This window comes from Acipenser ruthenus, chromosome 56 (assembly GCF_902713425.1).
Source record: "Acipenser ruthenus chromosome 56, fAciRut3.2 maternal haplotype, whole genome shotgun sequence".
Taxonomy (NCBI): Eukaryota; Metazoa; Chordata; class Actinopteri; order Acipenseriformes; family Acipenseridae; genus Acipenser; species Acipenser ruthenus.
Genome location: NC_081244.1, coordinates 3,946,136 through 3,958,386, shown reverse-complemented (window position 1 = coordinate 3,958,386; position 12,251 = coordinate 3,946,136). Strand labels below are relative to the sequence as shown.

Here is a 12,251-nt window from a genome sequence, read left to right as displayed (position 1 = left end):
TCTTTCTCCTGGCGAACACTCCTGAGAAAAAAGTTCATTCTCGAGTTGATTAACACTAAAGTTTACACACTAGTGACACCTGGTGGACGTTGAGCACATTACAGTCACAGTGAAATGAAAAAGCAGATGGTCAGGCTGCAGTTAGAGAATGAGTCCAGTCTGTCACACATCTCTTACGTCTTCAAGGGGCGTTATTGAAGAGCTCTCCCCTCCATAGTAAGGATTCCGATCCATGTGAAGAACTTTCTTGCCATTCACAGACATGATCCCAGAGAGAATACATTCCTGGCAACGACAAAAAACACACAGCTCAGTTCCAGCTCCTCGGTCACCCCTGTGCTAAATGAAGGAACTGGAGGAAATGGGAATGCTGCAGCCTACAGAACAACAGATTACACATTTTAAAGGAGTCGACAATATGTTTAAAAATATAACGCTGTGATGGACACGCCCAAGCTAAATACAATAGTGTGATTTATGTAAGAAAACATTAGTATAAAAGACAGTAAATCATAGAAATAAAATGTTTTGCTCTCACCGCACTCAGAAGGAATTTCACGCTGCTGCTGACACTGGTGTTACTGCTGCGGACACTAGTGTTACTGCTGGTGTTTTAGCTGCTGACACTGATGTTACTGCTGGTGTTACTGCTGCGGACACTAGTGTTACTGCTGGTGTTTTAGCTGCTGACACTGATGTTACTGCTGGTGTTACTGCTGCGGACACTAGTGTTACTGCTGGTGTTTTAGCTGCTGACACTGATGTTACTGCTGGTGTTACTGCTGCGGACACTGGTGTTACTGCTGCGGACACTAGTGTTACTGCTGCGGACACTAGTGTTATTACTGGTGTTACTGCTGCGGACACTGGTGTTACTGCTGCGGACACTAGTGTTACTGCTGCGGACACTGGTGTTACTGCTGCGGACACTAGTGTTACTGCTGCGGACACTAGTGTTATTGCTGGTGTTACTGCTGCGGACACTGGTGTTACTGCTGCGGACACTAGTGTTACTGCTGCTGACACTGGTGTTACTGCTGGTGTTACTGCTGCTGACACTGGTGTTACTGCTGCTGACACTGGTGTTATTGCTGGTGTTACTGCTGCGGACACTGGTGTTACTGCTGCGGACACTAGTGTTACTGCTGCGGACACTGGTGTTATTGCTGGTGTTACTGCTGCTGACACTGGTGTTACTGCTGGTGTTACTGCTGCGGACACTAGTGTTACTGCTGCGGACACTGGTGTTATTGCTGGTGTTACTGCTGCTATTATCTCTTCATTATTCAGTTTTGAAACAGAAGACTGCTCAACACTCATCAGCATGATCCCCTCAAGGTTATGTGTTGTTAGTGAACTCCACAGACGTGTCTTGATAAGTTTTAGTTTTGAAAGAGATCTCTCACAGTGTACCTGAGTCACTGACAATGTTAGAAGTACCTCGTAACCCAAGTACAATGTATCACATGATTTGATGTGGAGCAAGAAGGATTCCAGCAACTTGAATGCACACGTCGGACACTTTCTACATCTCTTGTATGTTCTGCAAAAGGGTTCTGAAGTGACTTTCTTGGTAATTTCTTCTGATATTAGAGATTTGGAGTTCTTCATCTTTATTCAAAATCTGTTCTTCTGTAACTGTATAATGATCATGTAAGCTTCTCTGCATTTTGTCATAATTTCCAGCAAAGTGGGTCAGCTCTGATTTCAACGGTGCTGCATCCACACCAAGCATAAGTTGTACAATGTGATCAAGAGCTCACTCTGGTAAGCCATTTCTAGAGATGTATGCAAAGCTCTTTGGATCAAAGTCAGCATTCAGTTGTCCATGTGAAGAAAACCTTCTGTCAATGCTATGAGTAGCAAAGTCATACATCACTACAAAAGCCGGAATTCTGTATCTATCCAGCGAATTATTTGTTGCACCTTCATCTGAAGGATGTTCATCAGGCATAGATTTTTTCTTCCATTTACAGCACTCTGGCAGTTCAGTAGATACAAGGATTTCATTATGCTCTTCAACATCAAAAATGCTGTGCCAGTTTGTACTCAGTTTCATGTTTGTATCACAGACAAACTGATTTACACGCATTACAAGGCCATCAAAGTTGTCTCTTTTCTTTTTCAATGTGTTTGATGCTTCTTCAATCTGTCTCCAGGCCTGAACAAGATCAAGGCCGGATGTCTACAAGTACTCTGAGATGGGCGTGATCTCACTGAAGATGTCCTGAAAAATGAATGCAGTGAGAATGGTTTCATACTTCAGGAAGGCATCGAACATGGATTTTGTCTCAGGTCTGGTGGTTGTATCTTGTGACCAGGATTCAAATTCACCAATAATGCTGACGAAAAGCATTTGACACCAAATATACTTGTAAGAGCAGTTGACTTTCCAGTCCAGCGTGTAGCTCCAATGAGTTTCAATTTCTTCAATGTTCTTGCCCAACTTTCTTTTCAAGCTCAGATGTCCATATGCTCATTCTCTTCTAGGCTGCTTTGAAGAAAGCAGCAACCTTCTGAAGCAAATTGAAAAGAGATACAGCTTCAATGCATGCTTTGGTTGTATCTAGAACAACCAAGTTGAGCACATGTGCATAGCACCAGACATGGACATGTGTAGTAGCAGCCTGTGATAGTTTTGCTTGAAAGCCATTATACTCTCCATGGCAAGCTGCAGCTCCAACTATGCTGTCTGAAATGCAGTGCCTAATGTCTATACCTAACTTGTCAAATATGTTCTTCACAACACCAAACAGCCCTTGCCCTGTACCGCTGTGAGAGGGTACTTATCTCTCCATCTAACAACTGCACACTGGTCAACAGTGCAGTCCTGGGTTGTATCTAACTGTACAGAAAATACCTTTGTTTTTTGTATTTCATCAGAAATAGCCTCTTGTAACATGTTTTTGATTGTATATATCAATTTATTAACAGTTGATTTGCTGATCATGGTGAAAAGGCAACCTCTACCTCTGCTTCCAGAATGTTTGTGCTCTTTAGACTTTGCAACAACGGTATTCAGGGTGCTTTGCCAGTGGGGTATCATGATTTATTTCACTGTTATCTAAACATATGCTGCCTCTCCCGTGCCCTTGAAATGCAAGGTTCTGTTTACCAAGTAACTTCACAACAGCAATAATCCAGTACATCACAGCTTGTCTGTCAGAAACATCCCTTTTTCACTTATCTAGCATGGAAGTATTCACGTGGGACATCATATTGCACCCACGCTTAGACATCATAAATGCCTCAACATTTTTTTCAATCTTTCTTTGATGCCTCATGCTCTGATACCCTCTGGTGTGTCGCAAGTCTTTGCAGCCATGAACAAATGAAGAGTTGCAGTGCCCATCACTGTAAAATACACATATGTTGCAAAATATTTTTTTCTTCTTGAAGTGAATAAGACAACCATTTTCTTGCAACTCTTCTTCCACCTACGAATTCCCGTTTGTAAACAGCACAATCAAACGGAATGCCGTCTTCCGGCTGTACAGGGTGTTTTGAAAATAACTCATGTTGTAGTTCAGGTTTTGATGGCTTCACAAAAAGACTGGTACCTTCCAGCAACATCTTTAAAGAACTCTATCTCATTTTGTACTTGTATTGTCTCAGTGTGATCAGCAGCATTATTATGCATGTCTGAGGTTTCCTAAAATCGAAAATAAACACAATTTACAATTAAAAAGCTAAAAGCAAAACTCATCTGAATACTTGGGTAAATATTTTGTGACACTCATGTTATAATATTTTGTGTATTATGATTAGCGCCCTGCGAAATTCACGACTTTGGGGTAGATATAGGCCTATGTAATCGTTGCGAAGCACATGCAAACCAGTCGGAAGTCTAAACAAACGCAACGTTGTTAGCATCATTATACATGGGTTCGTATATCATATCATGCCACTTTCCAATGAGAACAAATAGGAGCCATATTTGGGGATGACAGTGTAAAAAAATGACTTTCAAACTAAAATCTTGTAAAATAAGACTCACCACATCTTCTTCAAGATCTGTGTTGTCATCTTGTGAAATTTGCCCAACAATTACATTCTGTTCGTTGCTGTTATCTGATGCAGAAATTGGTTTCATGGTTGAAAAGATGCTTTTTGTAGTTTTGCTTCCTTTAGTCGAATTCTGCAGTCGTTTTAATTTGGTTTTCAACCTCATTTGGTGCCTGGATTTTGGCTTTCGTTCAGCCATTTTAATTTTTTTATTTCTCTGGAAATTAAATTCACGGTGCCAATGTATTCGCTTCAACTATGCTTGTTACACACTTCTTTTTTTTTAATCCTTCAAGCCCCTCCCCTAACACACTCTCTTCATTTGGTGCATGTCTGGGTCTGTGTTACTGTGCTGATCTGCCGACATGAGGTTTAATTTAACATGAACATTTTGCGGGCCCTTCATAGTGGCTGAGGGCCCCCGCCAGGGTGGGGGTGGCAGGCTAGTCTGCCCCTGTGTGCTAGGATATTCTAAAGCAAATCTGACTTAACAACGGCAAAAATATATTAATAAAAATGTGTATATAATCAAAATGTATTATGTATTAATATTAAAAGCTAATGAATCTTATTGGATGTGTGTCCCTTTGGTTTGCAAAATGTCGATTTCATAATCAATCAATCAATCAATCAATTTTTTATATATACAGTACTGTGCAAAAGTTTTAGGCAGGTGTGAAAAAATGCTGTAAAGTAAGAATGCTTTCAAAAATAGACATGTTAATAGATTATATTTATCAATTAACTAAATGCAAAGTGAGTGAACAGAAGAAAAATCTAAATCAAATCCATATTTGGTGTGACCACCCTTTGCCTTCAAAACAGCATCAATTCTTCTAGGTACACTTGCTCAAAGTCAGGGATTTTGTAGGCATATAGTCAAGTGTATGATTAAACAATTATACCAAACAGGTGCTAATGATCATCAATTCAATATGTAGGTTGAAACACAATCATTAACTGAAACAGAAACAGCTGTGTAGGAGGAATAAAACTGGGTGAGGAACAGCCAAACTCAGCTAACAAGGTGAGGTTGCTGAAGACAGTTTACTGTCAAAAGTCATACACCATGGCAAGACTGAGCACAGCAACAAGACACAACGTAGTTATACTGCATCAGCAAGGTCTCTCCCAGGCAGAAATTTCCTGATGTGCTGTCCAAGCTCTTTTGAAGAAGCACAAAGAAACGGGCAACGTTGAGGACCGTAGACGCAGTGGTCGGCCAAGGAAACTTACTGCAGCAGATGAAAGACACATCATGCTTACTTCCCTTTGCAATCGGAAGATGTCCAGCAGTGCCATCAGCTCAGAATTGGCAGAAAACAGTGGGACCCTGGTACACCCATCTACTGTCCGGAGAAGTCTGGTCAGAAGTGACCTTCATGGAAGACTTGCGGCCAAAAAGCCATACCTCCAACGTGGAAACAAGGCCAAGCGACTCAACTATGCATGAAAACACAGGAACTGGGGTGCAGAAAAATGGCAGCAGGTGCTCTGGACTGATGAGTCAAAATTTGAAATATTTGGCTGTAGCAGAAGGCAGTTTGTTCGCCGAAGGGCTGGAGAGCGGTACACGAATGAGTGTCTGCAGGCAACAATGAAGCATGGTGGAGGTTCCTTACAAGTTTGGGGCTGCATTTCTGCAAATGGAGTTGGGAATTTGGTCAGAATTAATGGTCTCCTCAATGCTGAGAAGTACAGGCAGATACTTATCCATCATGCAATACCATCAGGGAGACATCTGATTGGCCTCAAATTTATTGTGCAGCATGACAACGACCCCAAACATACAGCGAAAGTCATTAAGAACTATCTTCAGCGTAAAGAAGAACAAGGAGTCCTGGGAGTGATGGTATGGCCCCCACAGAGCCCTGATCTCAACATCATCGAGTCTGTCTGGGATTACATGAAGAGAGAGAAGCAACTGAGGCTGCCTAAATCCACAGAAGAACTGTGGTTAGTTCTCCAAGATGTTTGGGCCAACCTACCTGCCGAGTTCCTTCAAAAACTATGTGCAAGTGTACCTAGAAGAATTGATGCTGTTTTGAAGGCAAAGGGTGGTCACACCAAATATTGATTTGATTTAGATTTTTCTTCTGTTCACTCACTTTGCATTTTGTTAATTGATAAATATAAACTATTAATATATCTATTTTTGAAAGCATTCTTACTTTACAGCATTTTTTCACACCTGCCTAAAACTTTTGCACAGTACTGTATATATATAGCGCCTTTCACGACCGGTCGCCACAAAGCGTTTTACAAGGATAAAAGTGATACATATTACAAAAACAATAAGCAGTAGAACAGAATAAAAACAAACCAATAAAATATGTAAAAAAAAGGGTAAAAAATTAGGATATATAAGCTATATTATAAAAATGTGTTTTTAATCTACTTTTAAAAAGAGCAACAGTGTGAACAATATGGAGACAGGAAAATATGAGCTCCTCTAGAGGAGAATGGCAGGATATAAAAATTGTTTTTTAGTCTAGATTTAAAGGCATCGGCTGAAGGGGCTTCTCTAACACAGCACCCAGTGATCGGAGCGGGCAATTAGGAACATAGGGTTCTAAAGATCTTTAAGGTACGGAGGAGCAAGACCATTTAAATCAAATCAAAAAAGTTCACAGCAGCACCATAAAATCTACTCTAAAACTAACAGGGAGCCAATGCAAATGTGCCAGTGCACATTTAAACAGTTGCAGCAGTGTGGAGTAGTGGTTAGGGCTCTGGACTCTTGACCGGAGGGTTGTGGGTTCAATCCCCCGTGGGGGACACTGCTGCTGTACCCTTGAGCAAGGTACTTTACTTAGATTGCTCCAGTAAAAACCCAACTGTATAAATGGGTAATTGTATGTAAAAATAATGTGATATCTGTATAATGTGAAATAATGTATAATGTGATATCTTGTAACAATTGTAAGTCGCCGTGGATAAGGGCGTCTGCTAAGAAATAAATAATAATAATTTCAATTTTATCAGTGTCTTATATTCAAATTAATAATACATTTTCTAATGATTGCCAAGTTGTAATTATTATTATTATTATTATTATTATTATTATTATTATTATTATTATCAGTAGAAGCTGTTTACAGCCTTATAGATTATGTAAGAAATGAATTTTTATTTGCCATAAACATTACATTGAACATTGCCATTTATCGTAACATTTTCAAGCATCATTTCCCTCGATTGTAAACCAGCATTAGATGACATGTGGACTAAACGCGTTCCGTGTCAGTTTGCGCAGTGCCACAGTCCTTCCTGTCCGCGGCGAGCACAATAGAATTCTATGCCGAACCTGACCTTGTTTAAAAGCCCAACGTTTGTGTCAGAAAAGAGCAGGAGAGATTTTAATTTTGTTTTAAATATGTTTCTGAAATCGGAGGGAAGTGGCGTATCTGTTGTGTCGAGTTTAAACATCTCATACTCACTAGTCAGTTTTATAAGGAGATATTTAGCGCTGCATATATATGACATGCTGAGTAAGACTTGCGTGGTGATTTCTCAGATGGCTTTTGAATAAAGTGTTACTGCTACTCAGAGTTTTCTTTGTTCTATTAAATACCACAGTATATTTGCCATTTTTTCTGTAATTCTTAGAGACAGAGATGAAAAAATAAACATTTGATTGTTGGGTGATTTAAATGCTGTTTCAATTGTATGTTGACATTTTTACCTACAGAAACACTGTTTAGATAATTGTTACTATTAAGGTGCAGTAATATTAATAGATCACGTAAGTAAGTTGGTCTATGATGTCATAACCGCACTGTCATGTGATCTTGTTCAGCCAATCACAGCACTTAATTTATCCAAGCCATTTTATAAATTAGAACTCCCAGAGTTTACAGTCTTATTCTGTACAGGCGGCTGTAAGATTATAAGGTTTATTATGTACAGCTGTAAGATTATCAGGTTTGTTATGTACAGGTCTCGTGGGCATCTTAACTGACTTCACCACAGCACAAAAACTGCCAGTTTAATTAAAATGGCGACCAGTTACTAATGAAAACAAAGACGTGTTCATTAAAAATCAGGAAAATGCTGCCAAAAGAAAAATTAATTTACTAACAGCGTAAATGGAAGAAAATGGAGAAAACAGGAAAATTCATCAAATACCAGTACAGTAACTCAACAACATTACGCTATACTCGGAAGCAAAGACAGGTATTTAACGCAACACAAATGTAAAAATGGACTTCACAAAAACAAAAGTATTAAAAAAAAAAACAGGGAAGGGAAATTGTAAACGGCTACAACTAATTATAACAAATAAAGTACATCAAAGTGTGCAATAAAAAGCCTGCAATTGTATCTCTGGCTTCTGGTGACGTGGATCCTCCCCCCACGGTCTCCTTTTATCTTGCCACGAGAGTTTATTCCTTATATTATTATTGATGCTTTATTTTTTTAACTGCCTGCTTTGTCACGTGTAACATAAGAAAAGTTGATGTTTCTATGCCATGCTTAGGGGATGAGTCATGATTAATGGTATATATTGAGAGAGTAAAATGATTAGAAATTGAACCAGCATAACAGATTTGTGAGCTAGTTTTGCCCCCTAATTTAAGTCTGTATTTCAAATAGGTGTATTTGTAGTTTTTATTGTTATTCTGGACTATTTGGTTGTAGTTGCTCTTCTGTCTCGGTGGCAGTGTGCTGTGTTTGTTCATTTTTAGAAAGGGAAACGGTGATGTAGTTTGATGTAGTGCTGAACTGGGGACAGGGAGAGAGATCATTACCGCGGGGTACTCTCAGCAAATTCCACTAAGCTCCAAATTCTAATGCTTCTAAAAGCAACAAACCTGTGCCAAAGAAATAAAGAATACTGCTAAGAGGGACATGGGCAACATGGGTAACAACATCCTGGCTATGCGACTGCTTGCTGCTATATAATATGAGAATGTCACTGTAATCACATGTAATCATAAATAAACGTTTACCTCTAGAATTGTTTTGTCACTAGGATGACATTGTAACAACAGTTTAACAGCACTGTATGAGATATCTATCTATCTATCTATCTATCTATCTATCTATCTATCTATCTATCTATCTATCTATCTATATATATATATATATATATATATATATATATATATATATATATATGTTGAAAATCGATAGATAGATCTAACTCAGCATAATCTATCGTTTGTACCATTCTAGTCTAGCACCAATACAGTCACATTCACAATGAGTGCCGCTTGTAGGCTGAGCTCTGTGCTCCACCAGCACAGTGCAGTCTGGGATATCTCCGGTCATCCAAACCACACCCTGTTTTTATTATAGAAAGACGGCTAAGGATGTGCAAGTTGAATTTGCCAGAATCAGACACGACTGATGTACAAATACCTAACACAGCGGACAAAACGACTGATGCACAGATATGTAATATAGTCACTCCGTGACTATCTGTTACATTAGAAGTGTGCAATATATTATTTTGAAACACACAACTCTCCTAATATTATCATACAGATTTTTATTGACGGGTTTAATTAACATGATTTTAATATTTTTATTTGAAATATAAAATATCGTGTTATAAGTAGCAATATGTTTTTTTATTGTTAAATCAATAATTGGTAATAGGTAATTGTAATTATTATTATTTTGAATGTAAAAAATGTTGAAGCTGACACCCTGGGATCCTTCAAGAAGCTGCTTGATGAGATTCTGGGATCAATAAGCTACTAACAACCAAACGAGCAAGATGGGCCGAATGGGACCTCCTCTCGTTTGTAAACTTTCTTATGTTCTTATGCTCTTATGTAATGCTTTGAATTAAAGTGTATGTGTATCCAGTCCTAGTAAAATGTGTTCTTCGTCGAGTCACACATTTGCATTGCTTTTTGTTAATTTTCCATTCTGTAACATGCTAATTAGAAGGATTTTCTTTTCTTTAGATTTGTATTACATAATGTCCTTATTATTTGCTAATAACATATCATACGTGCTGTTAATTTATAGCGATTATTATTATTATTATTATTATTATTATTATTATTATTATTATTATTATTATTATTATTATTATTATCACCTGACTTTAGTAAATGCGTCTGTTATATTGTATCCAAACCCCACAATCATAGCAAACAAACAACTAACTCCATGTTATAATATACCTGGCTGCAGCACATTTTTGAAAAAGTGTAAAATCGCTCAAATGATGTCAACATTATTTTGTGTTGCCCTGTAGACTCCATTTACAGCCCGTATAAAACGCTTTTCAATAACAGTTAAGTGTTTTCATTATAACCCTTATTTTGAACGCCTCATTCATATTTCACACAAGCCTTCCGTTACAGTATATCTGTTAAGTCGTATTTCTGAAGGTCTATAAAGAGAGTTTTTACTACCTGTCGCTATATTTGCGTAGCGAGGATTATTTGTATAGTCACTGGGCGTGATATCTGAGAGGCTATTCAAGCCTGCTGGAGAAATCGTTTCCTTATTAATAATTTAAAAGGTTGTTTTTGTCCACCCTTTCTTTTCAGTGAAGGGCTGGTCTGTTTTGGCCATTTCATTTTTATTATTATTCAATATTATATTGGCTGTAAAATGAAAAGCCACTCTGCAATTGATATAAGTTATGGCAATACTGACAGTACGCAGTAGCCAGTTTGTCTAGTGGTAGAAGTACATTAAGTGCTATTTTGTCTTGATTAAAAATACTCAATACAGGAGACGAAAACTGATATAATTAACTGTACAAATGTAATTGGACAGTAAAGCTTACCTCTTTAAACAAACAAACAGGAAAATAAAAAAAAACGTTTAATTGGATAAAATAAAAAGTACATGTACCACTACAAATGCTGTATAATTTAAAGAAATTATGTTTACATCCCTGTTCATTCATTAAAGACAAGGATGGCTGGCTATAGTCATTTAAAAGCAATATACGTACCGTAAGACCAGTGCCCAAAACAATAACATCGTATTCTTCATCCATGGTTTTTGGTAGTTTTTTTTTATTATTATTATTTAGCAAATACGAGAAAAAAGGGAACCGGAGGTAAATGTTCAAATAAACGGTTTCAGGTTATAAAGACACTGATGCCAGAGACGAGTCCGGCGAGAACGACCCAAGATGGCCCTGTGCAGGGAACTGCTCATCCAGCTGCTGTCGCCAACTCCGCGGCGGAAAATAGTCCCTCCATCTTCATATAATTAGAGTCGCGGGTTTATTTTAACCTCCATTTTATTTTTTTTTTTTTTATTTTTAAAGACTGGAGTTGACAGTGTAGTTTAAGGGTAACAGGAGACGATGGGCTTGTTTTCATGTATTTATTTAGTATAAGGCCCAGCCCTTTTTTTTTTCTTTGCTGTGAAAACGGTACTGCCTGTGACCTTGGTGCGGAGGCAGGGAAATCACTCCGCTGGAGGCTGCATCACTGGATGGGAAGAGAAATCGATACCTCGAAGTGAGCGAAGAGATGCTGAGGATAAAACGGGGTGTGTGTGTGTGGGGGTGTGTGTGTGACACTGTCACAGTGAGTGTGTGTGTGTGTGTGTGTGTGTGTGTGACACTGTCACAGTGAGTGTGTGTGTGTGTGTGTGTGTGTGTGACACTGTCACAGTGAGTGTGTGTGTGTGACACTGTCACAGTATGTGTGTGTGTCTGTATGTGTGTGACACTGTCACAGTATGTGTGTGTGTGTGACACTGTCACAGTGTGTGTGTGTGTGTCTGTGTGTGTGTGACACTGTCACAGTGAGGGTGTGTGTGTGACACTGTCACAGTGTGTGTGTGTGTCTGTGTCTGTGTATGTGTCTGTGTCTGTGTGTGAGTGTGACACTCACAGTATGTGTGTGTGTGTCTGTTTGTGTGTGTGTGTGACACTGTCACAGTCTGTGTGTGTGTCTGTTTGTGTGTGTGACACTGTCACAGTCTTTGTGTGTGTGTGTGACACTGTCACAGTCTTTGTGTGTGTGTGTGACACTGTCACAGTGTGTGTGTGTCTGTGTCTGTGTATGTGTCTGTGTCTGTGTGTGTGTGACACTGTCACAGTCTGTGTGTGAGTGTGACACTCACAGTATGTGTGTGTGTCTGTTTGTGTGTGTGTGTGACACTGTCACAGTCTGTGTGTGTGTGTGACACTGTCACAGTCTGTTTGTGTGTGTGACACTGTCACAGTCTTTGTGTGTGTCTGTTTGTGTGTGTGTGTGACACTGTCACAGTATGTGTGTGTGTGTGTGTTTGTGTGACACTGTCACAGTCTGTGTGTG

General features: G+C 38.9%; 1 protein-coding gene across 1 annotated transcript in view; it reads right to left on the bottom strand.

Moving 5' to 3' along the window:
- LOC117404317 (rab GDP dissociation inhibitor alpha) overlaps positions 1–11,138 on the bottom strand; it is a 39,482-nt gene extending 28,344 nt beyond the window's left edge. Inside the window, exons 1-2 of the mRNA XM_034007159.3 lie at positions 10,931–11,138; positions 178–285 (exon numbers count right to left, since the gene is read on the bottom strand). Coding sequence (XP_033863050.3) covers positions 178–285; positions 10,931–10,975 — 153 coding nt within the window. The 5' untranslated portion in view covers positions 10,976–11,138. The remainder of the gene's footprint in view (positions 1–177; positions 286–10,930) is intronic.
- Positions 11,139–12,251: the final 1,113 nt, after the last annotated feature.